The sequence below is a fragment of the Anolis sagrei genome, chromosome X (genome assembly GCF_037176765.1).
Source record: "Anolis sagrei isolate rAnoSag1 chromosome X, rAnoSag1.mat, whole genome shotgun sequence".
Classification (NCBI taxonomy): domain Eukaryota; kingdom Metazoa; phylum Chordata; class Lepidosauria; order Squamata; family Dactyloidae; genus Anolis; species Anolis sagrei.
Window position 1 is genome coordinate 60,928,510 of NC_090034.1, and position 21,401 is coordinate 60,949,910.

The 21,401-nt window shown below is 39.3% G+C and overlaps 1 protein-coding gene across 4 annotated transcripts in view; it reads right to left on the minus strand.

Annotated features, from left to right (window-relative positions):
* The window catches only part of MYO18B (myosin XVIIIB), a 465,598-nt gene that overhangs the window by 439,203 nt on the left and 4,994 nt on the right, over nt 1-21,401 (minus strand). For all 4 annotated transcript variants that reach the window (XM_067473590.1, XM_067473591.1, XM_067473592.1 and 1 more), the window contains exons 3-15: nt 20,764-20,910; nt 15,650-16,780; nt 15,454-15,514; nt 8,312-8,424; nt 7,821-7,997; nt 6,834-7,032; nt 5,395-5,537; nt 5,215-5,315; nt 4,989-5,052; nt 4,733-4,877; nt 4,145-4,300; nt 3,311-3,401; nt 2,131-2,323 (exon numbers count right to left, since the gene is read on the minus strand). In XM_067473590.1, the coding sequence (XP_067329691.1) occupies nt 2,131-2,323; nt 3,311-3,401; nt 4,145-4,300; nt 4,733-4,877; nt 4,989-5,052; nt 5,215-5,315; nt 5,395-5,537; nt 6,834-7,032; nt 7,821-7,997; nt 8,312-8,424; nt 15,454-15,514; nt 15,650-16,780; nt 20,764-20,910 (2,721 nt within the window). The remainder of the gene's footprint in view (nt 1-2,130; nt 2,324-3,310; nt 3,402-4,144; nt 4,301-4,732; nt 4,878-4,988; nt 5,053-5,214; nt 5,316-5,394; nt 5,538-6,833; nt 7,033-7,820; nt 7,998-8,311; nt 8,425-15,453; nt 15,515-15,649; nt 16,781-20,763; nt 20,911-21,401) is intronic.

The following is a 21,401-nucleotide window of genomic DNA, read 5'->3' on the forward strand; positions in this document are numbered from 1 at the left end:
TTGGCTTGCTAATACCTCTTCCCCCAAGGTATGACCAACAACCCTCAAAACACCAATACGCAACAACACAAACGCACAATACCCGAAAAACATGGAGCATGCGCAGAGGCCTCGGGAGGAATACGCTGAGGAGGAAGGACTCCATTTCCCAGCTTCCCTCGCGCCCGAGTCCCACTCCGCATGCGCACTGCCGCCTGCCTGCCTCCCTCTACCCCATCGCTCCCGCCGCTGCCTCACATACACACATGGAACAAGTCCAGGAGAGATTGCGAGCCCAGCCTGAGAAAGCCCACCAGGCCGATGTAAGCACTAACGGCCGGGGAGGGCATGGAAGCTGCGGGGGGCCGCCGAGGGCAACAAAAACAACACGAGACGAGAGGAGACGAGAAAAAACAACACGAGACGAGACGTCTTCTCCTAAGCCGGGGCCTCGATTTCTACCGCGGCCCGACGCCCCTCTTGCACTCAGCGGCCTCCAAACCTGCCCGGTGGGAGGTGGGACTCTCCCAACTGCTTCTCCTGCCCGCTGCTTTTTCACTTTTATAACAATGTACTCCTCATCCTGGGATTTACGGATTTGAACCACACTTGGCACCCTGAACTCCCATGACCAACAGATAATACTGGAAGGGTTTGGTGGGCATTGACATTTCATTTTGGAATTGTAGTACACCTACATCCACTGTGGACTCGAGCAATGATGGATCTGGACCACACTGGGCACGAATATGAAAACAGATGGACTTTGAGGGAAATACACCTTAACATTTGGGAGTTGTAGTCACTGGGATTCACAGTTCACCTACAATCAAAGAGCATTCTGAACCCTACAAACGACAGAATGGGGCAAACTTCCCACACACAACCCTCATGACCAACAGAAACTTTAGCCCATCCACTACAATTCCCTTCACCAGGGCAAGATAACGCAATCACACTCCTCCTGACAAAGAGCCATCCACCCATACATTGTGGATAGATGCATCTATCTATCTATCTATCTATCTATCTATCTATCTATCTATCTATCTATCTATCTATCTATCTATAAATGCTCTGTGCATAAGGAGTACCTTAAAAACAAAAGAACCAATGCACGAAATTACACCAATTTTGGCAACAAAATGTCTCACAACACAAGGAGTGACCATCACTCAAAAATTAGGATTTTGTCATTTGGGAGTTGTAGCTGCTGGGATTTATAGTTCACCCACAGTTCACTTACAACCAAAGAGCATTCTGAACCCCACGCACGACAGAATTGGGGCAAACTTCCCATACAGAACCCCATGACCATCAGAAAATACTTAAGGCCATCCAATCCAACTCCCTTCATCACGGCAAGAAAACGTAATCAAAGTCCTCCTGACAAAGAGCCATCCAGCCATAGATAGATAGATGATAGAGATAGATAGATAGATAGATAGATAGATAGATAGATAGATAGAGAGATATGATTCACAGACACACAGATATAGTATCATAGATTTGAAAGGCACCCCTAAAGAAGGACAATAATATGTTGCACGTTCCAGAGTGGGAAAACCAGACACTCTCCACATCAACACTGACAAAGAAACAACAAGAAATACTGTTTACCCACAAGAAGAAAGAAATTACATATATTAAAAACCAACATTTCTCATTACTTTATTTTCCAGATCAACAGACTGGGCCACAGCAACATGTGGCAGGGCAGCGCTAGTATAATATAAAAGTAAAATAAAATAATATATAAATATAATAACATAACAAATATAATACATAATACAATATATTGTCGAAGGCTTTCGTGGCTGGAATCACTAGGTTCTTGTGGTTTTTTTCGGGCTATAGGGCCATGTTCCAGAGGCATTTCTCCTGACGTTTCGCCTGCATCTATGGCAAGCATCCTCAGAGGTAGTGAGACCTCACTACTTCTGAGGATGCTTGCCATAGATGCAGGCGAAACGTCAGGAGAAATGCCTCTGGAACATGGCCCTATAGCCCGAAAAAACCCACAAGAACCTAGTAATACAATATATTTATTAATATTATATATAATAATATAATAAAATAACAATAATTTAAAATAATACTAAAATAATATATTATAATATAATATATTAATATTATTTTCCCATGACTTACCTCTTGGTACCTTTCCATTGTGGAGGTGAAGGTCCGTTCATAGAAAAGCGCCTGAAGTCTCTCTTGTGCGTAGTTTCGGCAGAACTCTTCAAAGGAAGCTGCTCTCTCTTTCCTGTCATGGCGTGGATTCCGGAAGCCCGGCAGGTCTAGAACCAGAACGGAAGCCATAGAAAGGAGTGTGGAGGAGAAGGACCTGCCATTCATAGAGGAATAATACATTAATAAAATACACTATATATTATTATATTATATTATATCATGTTACCATATATATATATATATATATATATATATGAATAGATTAGAATAGAATAATATAATAGAATATAAATAGATAATAATATAATAAAATTTATCATAATATAATATAATATAAATAGATATTATAATAGAATGATATGTAACATAAATATATTATAATATAATATATATTATATACATTATATTATTATATATTATTATATAATATATTATATTGTAATATTATATTATTATAATGGAAAAGAATAATATAAAATATAATAATAATATAATAATGGTATAAAATAACATAAATATAATATTGTATAGGGAAGAATGCAATGCTGAGGTGTGGAAAAATGGAAAAAAATGAAAAAATACTGGGATAAAAATATCGAAAAGAATTACTTGAAATATGGAAGAAAATATTGGGAAAAACTGAAAATAATGGGAAATTGTTTTTAAAAATACTGGGAAAATGGAAACATTGAAAACGAGAAAAATGGAAAAAATTATTGAAAAAATATTGGAAAATGGAAATAATATTGGAGAAATTACTGGAAAAATGGGAAAATATTGAAAATATTGAAAAAAATACTGGAAAATGGAAAACTATATTGAAAAGAATTACTCTAAATAATGAGAATATATTTGGGAACGCTGAAAATAATGGAGAAATATTGAAAAACTACTGGGAATAATGGGGAAAATTCTGAAAAATGTTGAAGAAGGCAATGCTCAGATCTCACTTCAAGAGGGCAGCATAGGGACAGGAAGGATTATATATGAATACATAATAAATTAATCAAATACATTATATTATAAATAAAAGTTATAAAATATATAATAACAAATATAACTTTAATCAAAATACAAAATAATGAATAATATACATATATATCATTTCATATTATATTACCATCTATTTATTTTTATTTACCTATTGATTAAGGAGACAATGGCTGCAAACAATTCCTCATAGAGCCCGGCCGCCATTCCCTCAAGGCATTCGACACCCGTCAATTTGGGACCTAAACATAAAAATACTCAAAAATATTAATTTGGAAAAATACTCAAAAAATACTTGGAGAAAACAAGGGGAAATACTTGGGGAAAGGTACTGAAATTACTTGAGAAAAATACACTGCAAAAATTACTTGGATAAAATACTTCAAATAAAATAATACAAAAAGTACGGAAAAAAATAGGGAAAATGTTGGAAAAAATACTGGAAAAACTGAGAAAATATTGGAAAAAAAATACTGGAAAAATTAGGGAAAATACTGAAAAATAATTTTAAAAAAGGGAAAAAAGCTGGAAAATGTTGAAAAAACTGGAAAAAATGAAAAAATTAATAAAATGTTGAAAAAAATTAAAAATTACTGGAAATAATGGGAGAAACATTAAAAACTAGAAATAATGGTAAAAAATACTGCAAAATGGAAAAAATATTCAAAAATGTTGAAACATTACTGGAAATAGTAGGGGAAATACTGATTTTTTTTGAAAAAAATTAAAAATAGTGATAAAAAGATACTGAAAAGATTCTAAAAATGGAAAAATAATGGGAAAAGTATTGGAAAACATACTGGAAGAAATATTTTAAAAACAATGGAAATCATGGGGAAAAAATTGAAAAAAATCTAGAAAAACCCCGAAAAAATACAAAGAAAGTGGAAAAATAATGGAAAACATATTGGAAAAAAATTGAAAAAATATTGAAAATACTGGAAAATAAAAAAAATACTGGAAAATTTATTGGGAATATGCCTACTCTCTGTGGGTTCTTCTGCAATGTTTCTGGTGGCCTGCTGTATTATGTTGCGAAGGTGATGCTTGAAGACGGCGGAGGAGAGTTCCTCAGAGTCACAGCCCAAAGCTTCTGCTGCTTCATTGGCTGCCTCCCATCTCAGGAACTGCTTTCTGCCAACTAGAAAACATGCAGGAAGTGACCTCTCTAGGACTCCCCTAGGCCCTCCAGTGCAACTCTATGGCACAAAAGCCATAAGAACCAAAACAAGAAAGCTTGGATAGATAAAAAAAATCATATAATAATATAATTAAAATATTAATTTATAATAATATTAATATATAATAATATAAATAAAATAATAGAATAATAGACAAGAATAATATAAATATATAATAATATAAGAACAGAATAGAATAATAATATATAATATAACAATAATAGAATATAAATATATAATAATATAATATAATAACATAATAGAATGGTAGAATAAATATATTATAGTAACAATATAAATATATAATATAATATAATATAATATAATATAATATTAAAAATAATAGAATATAAATATAATAATAATATAACATAATAGCTGAGATGCCTGACCTTTGGTGGCCCCAGCAGCCCCAAGGTGGATGATGGCGGCCAGGACTCTGCAGAGGGCGCTTTCCTCTTGGACTCCAATGCCCATTGTCCTGAAGGCAGATTGAAGGCCAGAGAAGGAAGCCTTGTACGATTGCCTCTCCTCCGCCTGTGGCCGTCAAAGATGGGGGCTCGTTAATTAATTGGGGGAACTGTGGCATTTGAAGGTATATTATATTTATTATAATTAATATAAGTGTATATGGATGATGGGACTCACAGTAGAAGGAGGCCGGATTCCGAAGGAGTTGCTGTCCCTCATATGATGCAAGTGGAGGAGGGTCCTTTGCAGAAAAGAGAAATAATTTAATAATATAGCTATAATTTTATATTATAATTATATTATTAAATAATATATTTATATTACAGAGATAAAGCAGGGTATAAATACAATAATAATAATCATCACCATCATCATTATAATCATCAGCATAACTGTATTGTACCTCTGGTCCAGGTCAAGTCCGGCTAACATCTGAGTGAAGACGTTGAAATTGCTCTCTCCGTCCGGTTGCTGTGTGACGCGGATCCTCTCCAAAAGCATTGTCTGGAAAAGGAAAGTCTTCCATGATTGGCCCTTTCTGGTGGTCATACAATCCAGAGGGACAGACATAGGAGGGTTTTACCTGAAGGTGGGCAGCCGTGATGTGTCCTGCAGCGTTGAAGTCCAGTGCCATGGCCATTGAGAACCGGGTGGATGCTTCATTACGGCCGTCACTGACTGCCCCGAAGGCCTGGAGGATAGTGAACATGGCCTGGATCTTCTCCACTGAAACATAAAACAAGTTAACCATTGAGTGTTTGATCAATGCATTGGTCAATGGGTCCATCTTGCTGCTCAGTCCTATCTATGACTGACCCATGGACTTAGCCATTGAGTGCTGGATCAATACATTGGTTAATGAGTCCAGCCCACTGGTCAGTCCCATCTGTAGCTGAGCCACAGACTCAAGTGTTGAGTGTTGGATCAATGCATTTGTCAATGGGTCCATCCCGTCGGTCAGTCCTATCTACAGTTGACCAATGGACTCAATGTCCATCCCATTGACCAGTCCCATCTAAAGTTGACCAATGGTCTCAATGTTTGAGTGTTGGGTCAATACATTGGCCAATGGGTCCATTCTATTGGTCAGTCCATCTACAGTTGACCAATGGACTTAACTTTTGAGTGTTGGGTCAATGCATTATTATTTATTTTATTTATTTCTTGCACTTCTACCCCACCCTTCTCTACCCCTGAAGGGGGACTCAGGGCAGCTTACAAAAGGCACAATTCGATGCCAGCACAACAATAAGGTAAAAACATATGTAAACAGTAATTAAAACAATTAAAACAATCCATTATACATCATATATCAAAATCTATAAAACCAATCTAATGCTCAACGTTTGTGAACTCAAAGTTCATAAATTCAATTCCACACTGTCAAGTCCATCAGTTTTCATCACTAATACTAGAGATTTCACTCTAGTGCATTAGTCAATGGATCCATCCTGTTGGTCAGTCCCCTCTATGATTGATCCATTTACTCAATGGTTTAGTGTTGGGTCAATGCACTGGTCAATAGGTCCGTCCCATCTACATTTTGACCCATTGACTCAAGTTGAGTCCATCCCGTTTTTCAGCCCTATCTACAGTTGACTCATTGACTCAATTGCTGGGTGTTGGGTCAACACCATTGAGTCAATGGGCCAAACTAGAGTTGACCCACTGAATCAACACATTGGTCAATACCATTGAGTGAATCAGTTCATCTCATTGGCCAGTCCAATCTAGCGTTCACCCATGGACTCAACCATTAAGTGTTGTGTCAATTCATTGGTCAATGGATCCATTCCATTGGTCGGTCCCATCTATGGTTGACCAATGGATTCAACCATTGTGTGTTGAGTCAACTCATTGATCAATGGATCTTTCCCATTGGTCAGTCCCACCTATGGTTGACCAATGGACTCAACTGCTGAGTCCATCCCATTGGTGAATGGGTCCATCCTGTTCACCCATGGACTCGACCATTAAGTGGTCGGTCAAGGCATTGGTCGGCCCTTCTGGCCCAAGACTGACCTGTGACCCGGTTGTCCACACTGCCTGCATGCTCCACCAGGTACTCAAGAACATTCTGGCAACAAGTGGTCTTCCCTGAACCCGATCTCCCCAAAGGGATTATGGTCTGGTCCTGGCGTTGAGTCAGCATGGTCCAGTAGGCCTTCTGAGCCACAGAGAAAATGTGGGGAGACATCACATCCCGCTTCCCTTTGAAGGCCTGCAGGAGAAGAGGAGGACTTTAGATAGAAATTGAGGACTTTAGATAGAAATTGAGCTACCTATAGTTTCAATGGGAAAATGGCCATTTTGAGAAAGACTTTAGATAGAAGTGGAGCTATCTCGAGGTTCAATGGGAAGATGGCCATTTTGAGAAGGAAGTGGTGCTATCTATAATTTGAATGGGAAGATGGGCATTTTGATAAGGACTGTAGACAGAAGTAGAACTATTATCTATATATTGCATGGGAAGGCGGCCATTTTGAGAAGAATATAGAAAGAAGCGAAGCTATCTATACATTGAAGGGCAAGGTGGCCATTTTGAGAAGGACTGTAGAGGGAAATAGAGCTAACTATACATTATTATATTATGATATATCATAATTTATATTATTATTATATTATACCATGTTATATTATTATAATATATTTAATTATTGTAATATATTATAAATTTATATTATTACATTATGATATATCATAGGCAGCCATTTTGAGAAGGACTGTAGAGGTCAATGGAGTTATCTATAGGTTCAATGGGAAGGCTACAATTTTGAGAAGGACTTTAGATAGTAGAGCAATATAAAATAATAGATCATAGTTGGAAGAGACCTCATGGGTCACCCAGTCCAACCCTTTGCCAAGAAGCAGGAAAATCCCATTCAAAGCACCCCTGACAGATGGTCATGCAGCCTCTGTTTAAAAGCTTCCATAGAAAGGGACTCCACCACATTCAATATATGGGAAGGAGGCCATTTTGAGAAAGACTGTAGAAGGAAACAATTGTACCTTCTTAGAAGTGTTGTTTGTAGAAGACCATGGTTCAATGGCTATCAGATCTGGACCGGAATAAGTGTAAACCAGCTGTGACCGGAAGCGGTGGACGAGGGTGTTGATGGCACTTGACTCATTAAGGCTAACGAGTGAGGCCAAGTCTTCGGCATAGTCGAACCTTGAAGGGTTGGTCTGTTAAGGATCATATAATAATACATTATTATTATTATTATTATTATTATTATTATTATTATTATCACAACAAGATGAGTACATAGCAAACAAGATCACTTTGCTGGCTGTTGTATTGGATCACACGTCAGACACTTCCCAAGTATCTAGGACTGTGTGATGTATGTGATCCCAGTTGTCATTATAATATTATTATTATTATTATTCAGGAAGAGAGAGGGAAGACGTTCACAACAAGAGAGGAGTCTCCTTGGTTGCCATTTTGAGAATGATGGGAACTCCATATGTTATCATTCTGTCCTTGGGAGACTCACCTTCTGGATTTGTTCCTCGTCAACTTCCAACACAGAACTGTCTGACTCGATTCGAACCCGGACCATCCCTGGAGGGAGTTCAGGGGTCCCTACATCGGGTTTCAGTTCAGTTGCTGCCAAATAATAAGGAGGATAAAATTAATATAATTAATAGATAGATGAATAGATAGATAGATAGCTGGCTAGATAGATAGCTGGCTAGATAGATAGATAGATAGATAGATAGATAGATAGATAGATAGATAGATAGCTGGCTAGATAGATAGATAGATAGATAGATAGATAGATAGATGGATGGATGGATGGATGGATAGATAGATAGACAGACAGATAGAAAGATAGGTGTCAAACAGGGATGTGTCATTGCCCCAACTTTATTTTCCATCTTCATTGCTATGATACTTCATCTTGTTGACGGGAAGCTTCTTACCGTAGTGGAAATCATCTATCAGACAGATGGCAAGCTATTTAACTTCAGCAGACTGAAAGCCAAAACCAAGGTTACAACAGTATCTGTTATAGAACTCCAGTATGCTGATGACAACGTCATCTGTGTGCATTCAGAAGATCTACAAGCCACTCTAAACACCTTTGCAGAAGCATACGAGAAGCTCAGCCTGTCATTGAACATCGAGAAAACCAAAATGCTCTTCCAGTAGTCACCAGCCAATCCCTCTGCAATGCCAGAAATACAGCTTAATGGTGTAACATCAGAAAATGTTGACCATTTCTGCTACCTTGGCAGCCACCTCTCCACCAAAGTCAACATTGACACTGAAATACAACACCGCCTGAGCTCTGCGAGTGCAGCATTTTTCCGAATGAAGCAGAGAGTGTTTGAGGACTGGGATATCCGTAGGGATACCAAGGTGCTTGTTTATAAAGCCATTGTCCTCCCAATGCTGCTATACGCCTGCGAGACGTGGATTGTCTACAGACGTCACCTGCAACTCCGGGAACGATTCCATCAGCGCTGCCTTCAGAAAATCCTGAAAATCTCTTGGGAAGACAGGCGGACAAATGTCAGCGTGCTGAAAGAAGCAAAGACCACCAGCATTGAAGTGATGGTCCTCTGCCATCAACTCCGCTGGACCAGCCACGTTGTCGGGATGCCTGATCACCATCTCCCAAAGTAGTTGCTCTACTCCGAACTCAAGAATGGAAAACAGAATTTTGGTGGGCAGGAAAAGAGATTTAAAGATGGGCTCAAAGCCAACCTGAAAAACAGTAGCATAGACACTGAGAACTGGAAAGTCCCTGGCCCTTGAGCGCTCCAGCTGGAGGTCAGCTGTGACCAGCAGTACTGTAGAATTTGAAGAGGCACGAATGGAGGGCGAAAGAGAGAAACGTGCCAAGAGGAAAGCGTGTCAAGCCAACCCCAATCGGAACTGCCTTCCACCTGGAAACCAATGCCCTCACTGCGGGAGAATATGCAGGTCAAGAATAGGGCTCCACAGTCACCTATGGACCCACCAGACCATTCCAAGTAGGATGGAAGACTATCCTACTTGGACAACAAGGGATCGCCTAAGTAAGTAAGATAGATAGAGCAGTGTACCTAAGAGAAGCCTACCTTGAGGTTCCAATATATATACATAGATGGATAGATAGATTATAGAATCATATATTTGGAAGAGACCTCATAGGCTTCAAGGATTCGTGGATGAAACTAATTATCTGGATCCATTGCAGTCTGGTTTCTGGCCTGGTTACAGTACAGAGACAGCTTGGGGGCGCTCTTTTGCAGTGGTTTTGCATCTTGCCGGAGGGTCACACTCAGTTGGTGAAGCTGGGGGACAGCTGCTCGAACCCCTGGCCTTTGACCTGTGGGATCCTGATTTCCCCGGGAAGCGAATTCCACAGGCGAGGGGCCACCACGGAGAAGGCCCTGCTCCTCGTCCCCACCAATCTCACTTGTGATAGAGGTGGGGCCGACAGCAGGGCCTCCCCAGAAGATCTTAAACTCCGAGGCGGGACGTAGGAGATGCGTTCGACAGGTACGCTGGGCCGGAGCCGTATAGGGTCTTGTAGGTCAAAACCAGCACTTTGAATTGTGCTCGGAACTGGATTGGCAGCCAGTGGAGCTGACATAACAGGGGGGTGGTATGTTCCCTGTATGACGCTCTGGTGACTAATCTGGCTGCCGCCCGTTGGACTAATTGAAGTTTCTGAACAGTCTTCAAAGGCAACCCCACGTAGAGTGCATTGCAGTAATCTATTTGGGATGTAACAAGAGCGTGGACCACTGTGGCCAGATCTGACTTCCCAAGATACAGGCGCAACTGGCACACAAGTTTTAGTTGTGCAAAAGCTCCCCTGGTCACCGCTGAGACCTGGGGTTCCAGGCTCAGCGATGAGTCCAGGATCACTCCCAAGCTGCGAACCTGCGTCTTCAGGGGGAGTGTAACCCCGTCTAACACAGGCTGTAACCCTATGCCCTGTTTGGCCTTACGACTGACCAGTAGGACCTCTGTCTTGTCTGGATTCAATTTCAATTTGTTAGCTCTCATCCAGTCTGACACAGCGGCCAAGCACTGGTTCAAGGTTTGGACAGCCTTCTTGGTGACAGGTGAGAAGGAGTGACAGATTTGGACATCATCTGCGTAGAGATAACACCTCATTCCGAAACTCCGTATGATCTCCCCCAGCGGCTTCATGTAGATGTTAAACAACATTGGGGACAGAATTGAACCCTGTGGGACTCCACACAATGGTTGTGGGGCCGAACAGGTGTCACCCAGTAACACCTTCTGGGACCGACCCTCAAGAAAGAACCGGAGCCACTGCAGGGCAGTACCCACAAGTCCCATATCTGTGAGGCGTTCCAGAAGGATACCGTGGTCGATGGTATCGAAGGCCGCTGAGAGGTCCAGCAGAACCAACAGGGACACACTCCCCCTGTCCAGCTCCCGGTGAAGATCATCTACCAAGGCCTTCTCAGTGGTGGCCCCCTGGTTCTAGAACTCCCTCCCCAGAGAGATTGGATTAGCGCCCACCCTGTCCACTTTTCGTAAAGACCTAAAAACCTGGATGATGTTCCAATGTGCCTTTAATCATCGGTTCACTAGTTATCAATAATTAATCAATCTTATTGATTAACCCTTAAGCCATATCACAATACCAAACCAAACAAAAGGCTTGATAAAACTTGATTACACTCTATATATTAAGTTAAGTAAAACAGTTATAACAATAAATAAATATGATGAAACAGAATATATACATCATGTTTCTGCATTACCCCTACAATTTACCCCGATCAGCCCCACATATGTGGTTCTCAGACAACACAAAGAAGCCACTGAAATCCACAAGCATGTGCATCATTTCAACAGAAAGGAAGAAACCATGAAAATGAACAAAATCTGGCCACCAGTATTAAAAAACTCTAAAATCATAACAGTAAATAAAGACAGGCGAGTGCCAGTCAAGAAACAATTAGGGACAGCTAATCACATTTCAACAAAGGATGCCTCCAGGAAGTAAAAACTATCAGGCCATCAAATGCTAATCAAGGTGGCCAATTGAAACATTCACACCTAGTTCCAACAGACAAGAGTTCTTTCTCCCACCCTGGGCATTATTCCACAGATATATAAACCCAATTTTGCCTAGTTTCCAACACACCTCACAACCTCTGAGGATGCCTGCCATAGATGCAGGTGAAACATCAAAAGAAAATGCTTCTGGAACTTGGCCATACAACCCGAAACACTTACAGCAAACCAGTGATTCCAGGCATGAAACCCTTCGAATCACTGTTTTGCTTAAATAAAAAGATTTTTGGGGGGTCTTGGCCACACATAAAATATGTTCTGATGTGAGATTCCCAATACATTGTCCATTTGATATATGGACCAAGGTAGAAGTCTCTCGCCTTCTGATGCAATTTACAATCAAATCATATGTGTGTCACCAGGTGCTCCGCAGAGACAAATCCGTTCAGGATGCTGTTAAATCTCCCATATCTGACCATTGTATCAAGCTGATCAAATCCAGCTCGAGTGCAGAGGCGGCCCTAGGTAATTTTCAATGGTAAGCAAACAGTATTTTGCCCCCCCCCCCCAACCAATCACTGATATATATTTTCTGTTCGTCGTGGGAGTTCTGTGTGCCATATTTGGTTCAATTCCATCATTGGTGGAGTTCAGAATGCTCTTTGATTGTGGGTGAACTATACATCCCAGTAATTGCAACTCACATATGTCAAGGTCTATTTCTCCCCAAAAGTGCCTCAAGAGCGCCCCTGAGCAAAATCAACTATACTGCAAATGCTTACTATGCGTAATGGGTTGAGCCGCCCCTGCTCGAGTGAATACCTACCTAAAATATTTTTGTATTTGAATTTTTAGATAGTTGGCCATTTGAAAGGTACGTTTATATTGGCTCAGCCATTTCAGGTTGGCAATCTTACCGAGGGTTTTTGTGCTTCTATGTCCAAAATTCTTTGTCTAGCACTCGTTCTATCTTTGTCTCTTAAGGTGCAGGAGACATGGAGACCACAACTTCTTTAATTTGTCAGTTGTGCAATCCAAGAGGTCTGTATTTGGGAATTTAACTGTTCTAATAGGCACAATGTGTCCTCCATCTCTGAAGCCAAGAAAGAACAGTGGATCAAGCTGATCACAGAGGTCGACATGGGCAGGAGCAGCCAGAAGGCGTGGAGGCTGCTAAGACGGTTGAGCAATGACCCCTCACAAACTAATACCCACATCAGGCACATCAGATAGCACACCAACTCTTGAAGAATGGGAAACCCAACCTTGCCACCAAAGTAGGAAAGAAACCAATAGCCAGACAACCAGAGATTGAGAACAACAACCTCCATGAACCCTTTACATCTACTGAATTGGACATGGCTCTCAATAAATGTAGAAATTGCAAAGCAGTTGGCCTGAATGATCTACGGGTGGAACAAATCAAGAACTTTGGTCCAAAAGCAAGGCGCTGGCTGCTGGAGCTGATGAACAACTGCACTGCATCCTGTCAGATCCCCAAAATCTGGAGGAAAGCAAGAGTCATCGCCACCTTGAAGCCAGGCAAAGACCGTAATGACCCAAAAAGCTATAGACAAATCTCCCTGTTGTGCCACCTCTACAAAGTTCTGGAGAGACTTATTTTGCATAGAATTATGGAAAAAATAGACCCCTGTCTGATCCCACAGCAAGCTGGCTTCAGGAAAGGCAAAAGCTGCACATCGCAAGTGTTGAACCTGACTCAGCACATAGAAGATGGCTTTAAAAGGCAGCAGATCACAGGAGCTGTCTTCATAGACCTGTCAGCGGCTTATGATACTGTAAACCACTGCCTCATCCTGAGAAAAATGTATAATATCACAAAGGACTACCACCTCACCCACCTCATAGGAAAGCTGCTACAAAACAGGAGCTTTTTTATTGAGTTCCAGAGCCAGAGAAGCAGATGGCGGAAACAGAAGAACGGCCTGCCTCAGGGGATCGTGCTTGCCCCATCCATGTTCAACATCTACACAAATGACCAGCCACTGCCAGAAGGGACAGAGTTTCATCTATGCTGATGATCGTGCCATTACCGCTCAAGCAGGGAGCTTTGAGATGGTTGAACAGAAGCTCTCCAAAGCTCTAGGTGCTCTTACTGCCTATTACAGGGAAAACCAGCTGATCCCCAACCCATCTAAAACACAGACATATGCCTTTCATCTTAAGAACAGACAAGCATCCCGAGCTCTGAGGATGACCTGGGAAGGAATCCCACTGGAGCATTGCAGCGCACCCAAATATCTGGGAGTCACTCTGGACCGTGCTCTGACCTACAAGAAGCACTGCCTGAATATCAAGCAAAAAATGGGTGCTAGAAATAATATCATAAGAAAGTTGGCACAACCTGGGGATCACAACCAGATACAGTGAAGACATCTGCCCTTGTGCTATGCTACTCTGCTGGTGAGTATGCATGCCCAGTGTGGAAGACATCTCACCACGCTAAAACAGTAGATGTGGCTCTGAATGAGACATGCTGCATTATCACGGGGTGTCTGCGCCCTACACCACTGGAGAAATTACACTGTTTAGCCGGTATTGCACCACCTGACATCCGCCGGGAAGTAGCAGCCAATAGTGAAAGGACCAAGGCAGTGACATCTCCAGCTCATCCCCTGTTTGGATATCAGCCAGCACGTTGACGACTTAAATCAAGAAATAGTTTTCTTAGATCTACAGAGACACTCGCTGGAACACCTCAGCAAGCGAGAGTCCAAAAGTGGTAGGCTGAAACCCAGAACCTCAATTAATGGCTGAGACCAAATGAGAGACTCCCCCCTGGGCACACAGAAAACTGGCCAACTTGGAAGGCGCTGAACGAGATGCAGAGCCAACCTTAAGAAATGGGGCTACAAAGTGGAATCCACGACATGCAAGTGCGGAGAAGAGCAAACCACTGACCACCTGCTGCAATGCAACCTGAGCCCTGCCACATGCAGAATGGAGGACCTCCTTGCGGCAACACCAGAGGCACTCCAAGTGGCCAGATACTGGTCAAAGGACATTTAATCAACTACTAATCTTGCAAACTTTGTGTTTTGTTTGTTTGTCTGTTTGTTTGTTAAAAAATGCAATGCAAACGTCTGGTCTGCCCCTGACACGATAAATAAAATAAATAGGCACAATTTTGGGAGTCTGTTGGGCTCCATTACATTGATTTAGACAGTCCATTGATTATGTAAATTTTCAGTCCAACTCCAGTAATCTGGCTCTTGCACTTTACTATCAGCCCCACCCTTGAAGTTGTATTACACAAGCCCTTGCCTTGCCTATTTAGTTTTGAACATGTCCACGGTGCTCGACTGGTTGTTGGTTGTTGATGGTTTATGTTTTTATGATTTTTATATATGTATTTTATTGCAACTCTGTTTGACTGCCACAAGTCCCTTCGGGGAGATGGTGGCGGGATATAAGAATAAAGTTATTATTATATTAATTTATTGGTTGATTAATTAAATGATCAACCAACCAATCAATCAATCAATCGATTGATTGATTGAATCAATAATCAGTTAAATAAATAAATAAAAACAATGAATTAATTACTCTAATTAATTTATTATTGATTGATTAATTAGTCTACCATTTAATTGATTAATCGATTGATTGATTAATAAATCTTACCCAGGGTGAAGCCATTTTTCTGGACCAACCAAACTTTCTCCGTTTCGTACCAGACATCTTCCTAGGAAGAAGAAGGAGAGAAAAATAGCAATTTGCATATTTTAAAAAAATCACACTTGCATATCAATTTGCATATCTTTTAGAAGTCATTCATATGCATCGAATTACAAATATTTGTTATACAAACCAAATTCACCTTCTCTGAAGAATCAGTGATTTCTCCAAGATCGACTTTGTTTTCCTCGTTTTCTCCTGTTTCTTCTATTGATGATTTTTGCTCCCGTTTTTCTCCAATGTCCTTGATTTTCTCTGTGTTTTCTCCAATTCTTTCTTTACTTTCCATCACTTTCCCCCCCGTTTCTCCCATTATTTTCTCCCCTTGTTTTTCCCCAGTTATTACTCTTGTTTTTTCCTTGTTTTCTTCCACCTTTCCCCTCATTTCTTCCTTATTTTTTATCACTTTTTTCGCTGTTTTCTCCTTGTTTTCTCCCACCTTTTTTCCCATTTCTCCCATTCTTTTCTCCTTGTTTTCTCCCACTTTTTTCCCCTTTTCGCCTGTCATTTTCTCCTCATTTTCCCATAGTTTTTTCCCAGTTATTTCTCTTGTTTTCTCCTTGGTTTCCCCCATTTTTTTCTCTGTTTCTCCCACCAATTTCTCCTTCTTTTCTCCCACTTTTCTTCCTGTTTCTCCTGTTATTTTCTCCTTGTTTCCTCCCACTTTCCCCCCTGTTTCTTCTGTCATTTTCTCATTGTTTCCCCCCATTTTTCCTGTTATTTTCTCCTTGTTTTCTCCCACTTTCCCCCCTGTTTCTTCTGTCATTTTCTCCTTGTTTTCCCATGGTTTTTTCCCAATTATCTCTCCCATTTTCTCCTTGTTTTCTCCCGTTTTCTTCCCCATTTCTCCCATTGCTTTCTCCTTATTCATCCCTTTATTTGCCCTGAGGCTTGTCCGCCCGGTGACACACTCATCCTTCACCCTTGTTTTCACATTCTCTTTTCCAAGGCCCTCTAAGCGTTGTTTGCTCCATGGTGTCGGATGGTGGGCCTTCTTCCCTGCTTCTGGTACCTTCTCCGGATCCTTTTTCCCTCCTTCGGGTGAAAACAAAGTCCTGGGAAGTGGGGAGGGATTGGAAGGAGAGGATGGTGACCCGACCCTCAGATCGGCTCCTCTCTTCTTTTCTGGGATTTTGGTCATTCCTTCACCCTCGCCATTCAACCAGCCCTGGACCAGCGACCCTTGACCTTTGCTATTGGCCATCCCTTGACCAGCTTCCCACAGGTTGGTGGTGTCCTTGATCACGGAGCCATCGTCCACTTTCCCTGGAGGCTGTGGGAGAAACCAATCACCTATCAATACGGGATGATCACTACAAGGGAGGAGAGATGGATGGATGGATTGGATCATGTCTCTTGCAACTTCACTTGGAAGCCCCTCAATATACACAATAAAATAATATATAGAAATAATAACATTGTAATATAACAATACTAATGTGTGATATATAATATTAATAATGTTGTAATATATTGTATATACTACAACTTATGACATAATATACTATATTATATAATAATAGTATAATATACTGGTGGTATATTATATGTATTGTGGTATAATAATATAGTACAATCTAATAATATATAATACTAATATTGTGCTATGCTAATAATATATTATATATACATATAATATTGAAAATATTATAATATAATACAATTTAACAGTAATAATACAATATAATAATATATGACATTATTGTAATATAATAATACATTAATTCTAACACTACTGATAATATATAATTATAATACTGTTTTATTATTTTATATTTGTATATTTTAAGTTGTAATGTTTTCAATTGTGAGCCGCTTTGACTCTCCATATGGTGAGATAAAGGGCGATATTAAATAAATAAATAAATGATATGGGATGATCACTGAAAGTGAAGAGAGATGAATGGATAGATAGATCTATCAATAGATAAGGAAAGCAAGGAGAGATGCATAGATAGATAGATTGATAGATAGATAGATAGATAGATTGAAGGATAGATGGATAGATAGATAGATAGATAGATAGATAGATAGATAGATAGATATGGAGTGAATGGATGGGCAGATATATAGGTAGATGCAGTGGATGGATGGATGGATGGATGGATGGATGGATAGATAGATAGATAGATAGATAGATAGATAGATAGATAGATAGATAGATATGGAGTGAATGGATGGGCAGATATATAGGTAGATGCAGTGGATGGATGGATGGATGGATGGATGGATGGATAGATAGATAGATAGATAGATAGATAGATAGATAGATAGATAGATAGATATGGAGTGAATGGATGGGCAGATATATAGGTAGATGCAGTAGATGGATGGATGGATGGATGGATGGATGGATGGATGGATGGATAGATAGAAGCATGAATGAAAAGAAAGATGGATGATAAATGGGTAGATGGATACAGAAATATCTGGATAGATGGAAAGATGGATGGAGAGATGGATGGAAGGATGGATAGATAGATAGATAGATAGATTTATCGTATCAGAAGCAAACCAAGAGTACAGTTGAAAAGAACAAAGTTTAAAAACTTGACATTATATTGAATGTCCTTTGGCCATTTGGAGTGCCTCTGGTGTTGTCATGAGAAGGTAGGTAAATGTATTGAGTGGATGGATTGATGGATGGATGGATAGACTGATCAATAGATAGGGAAATATCTGGTGGATAAATGGAAAGAGGATGGGTGGATAAATAGAGGAATATATGGGAGGACGAATGGATGGAAATATGGATGGATAGATAATTGATAGATATAAAGTGGGTGGATAGATAGGTAGATACAGTGGGTGGATGGATAGATATAGAAATATCTGGAATGATGGATGGGTTGATGGAAAGAGATGGATATAAAGTGATAGATTTAAAGTGGGTGGGTAGATAGGTAGATATAGTGGATGGATAGATGGATGGATTGATGGATAGATAGACAGAGAAATTATGGGAAGATAAATGAAAAGAAAGATGGATGTTTGGATGGATAGATGGATAGAGAAATGGATAGATAGATAAATGGATAGACAAATATGGTAGATGGAAAGAAGTGATAGAAAAATAGATGATGATGATGATAATAATAATAATAATAATAATAATAATAATAACTTTATTTATACCCCACCACCATCTCCCCAAGGGGACTTGGGGCGGCTTACATGACGCCATGTCCATCAATACAATATACACAATATAACACAAAAGCACAACAGAAAATCAAAAATTAAAATAACCTAAGATACAAAACCAATGTATATAAGTGACACAACAATAGAAAATCAAAACATTAAAAATGATCACCATGGGCAGGGCCAAATTCAAGGATTAAAATTTTAAAACACTGGGAGATAGGGCAATGTAAAATATCAAGGAGGGGCTCCGGGGGATGAGGTAGAATTTAATTGCACAACAAGAAAATAAAGTGCTTCTGAGGGCATTTTATGCAGAGTTTGGTACATGAATGGATAGATCAATGACAGACAGATAGATAGATAGAAAAAGAAAGATAGATGAATGAATGGATAGACAGATAGATGAAATGATAGATAGCTCAATGATTCATAGATAGATCAATAGATAGATTGATAAATCAATGGATAGATGGATATATTGATGAATTGATAGACGAATAGACAGATATGATAGATAGATAGATAGATAGATAGATAGATAGATAGATGAACTGATAGATGAATGAATAAATAGATCAATGAATAGATGGAGTGACAGATAGATGAATGGATAGATGGACGGATAGGGAGATTGGTGATAGATATTAGGCTTGGTTGATTGTGTTCGTTAGTTTCTAAACTCGTTATGAATTCGTATTTAAATTAGCTTCGATCCAATATCGAGCCATGCAGGAATAGTGTGAGGAGTAATTAAGAATCGAAACAATTTCCTCATTTTTCGTAATTATTTTCGAAAAATAATTACGAAAGTTATTTTTTTACAAGTTTTACAATCTCACAGTTTCTCTTCCCTCCCCTGGTAGCAAGCTGCGCATTTACCCCACTTCCAGTCCCTGGGCTTACCCCACTTCTGGTCCCTGACCTCAGCTTAAGCCGATGAATTTCCTCTCTCTCTCCCCTCCTGCCGGCCACCTTTGCTCTGCTGCTTCCCTCCTCTTTCCTCATGCTTCTTCTTGCCTCACTCTGGGCTGCACTGGGCTTCCTTCCTTCCTTCCTTCCTTCCTTCCTTCCTTCCTTCCTTCCAGCTGGCAAATCCCACATTCCCCCCTCCCTCCTCTTTCTCCTGACATCCTTCTTGCCCAAAATTTCTCATTACTTTATTTTTCATACCATCACTCTATGCCACAGCAATGCGTTGCCAGGTACAGCTAGTATAATATATATAATATAATATAATATAATATAATATAATATATAATATAATATATATAATATAATATAATATACAATAATATAATATTATTTTATTATTATATTATTATAATATTATATTATTGTATATTATATTATATTATATTATTATGTTATTATTATAACAACAAAAATAGCTATAAGCACTTAATTCAGTGTATCTATCAAGAACTCAAAGTCTGTAGCAAACTGCTGTGCAAAAAACATAATTTAGCAAATAATCTGGATTATCCTGGGAAATAATCTGGGACAACAGAACGTTCAAGCAAACTGCTTCCAAATCACAGGATTAGAAAACACAAGTAAACAAGGTGGAAGCAAGGAAAAGCGTCCACCATTAACGAATCGATTCGGATATTTACGAAATTTCGTAAATATCAACAATTTGAAATCTGAAATTTCGAAAATCCTCTCAGATTCGAAACGTGGGCGCCCCCTAGATACGAAACAAGTTTAGAACCAAATTTTTTCTTGATCAACCAAGCCTAATAGATATAGATGAATGCGTAGGCAGATAGATACATGAATGACTGGATTGGTAGATGAATGGATAGGTGGACTGGTGAATTGATAGATGACTAGATAGATAAATGGATAAATAGATCAATGAATAGATGGAGTGACAGATAGATGAATGGATAGATGGATGGATAGGTAGATTGGTGATATAGATGAATGCGTAGACAGATAGATACATGAATGACTGGATTGGTAGATGAATGGGCAGGTAGACTGGTGAATTGATAGATGACTAGATAGATAATAGATAGATGAATGGATAGACATATACAGTAGGTAAGTAGGTAGATAGATGTATTTATTTATTTTTATTTATTTGCGACATTTACATAGACTTACGTCTTCCTTAGAATTCAGTGGGATTTTCTCCTTGAGTTTAGCTTCTTTCTCTGTTTCACGAACGAGTTGCTTAATGAAACCTCCAGGAATCACTGAAAAAATGGGAGGCGGAGAAGTCGGCGGTGGAGTCCGGTCTTCTTCCTTTATCTAATGAGCAAAATATGCAAATGTATTAATCACATGAAAATTTATTAATTGCATTGCAAATATATTGGCTGTATGCAAATTTATTCCTAATAAGCAAATCTCTTCACCATATGCAAAATCATGCACAAATATATTGGTTGCATGCAAAGTTATTGATCAATTTATTAACTATATGCAAATGTATTCATAATATGCAAATATATGCACATATATTGTGTGAATTTATATGCATATTAAAATTCTATTTCATAATTGGGGTAAATTAACCTTATTTGTCTTAAAACGTGCAGGAATTTAATTTGCATACAGAAAGCAGTAAATTTCATGCAGGGATGAATTAAGCTCATGCAAATTTACCAAATATTAATAAGCCCTTTAAAAAAAAGAATGCTTTTAAAATTGTAATTTATGTAAAAAAATTCATTGAAAGCTATTGTCAAACGGCAATACAAAAATGGCATTTTTTTGCAAATTTAGAAAAATGCAAATTT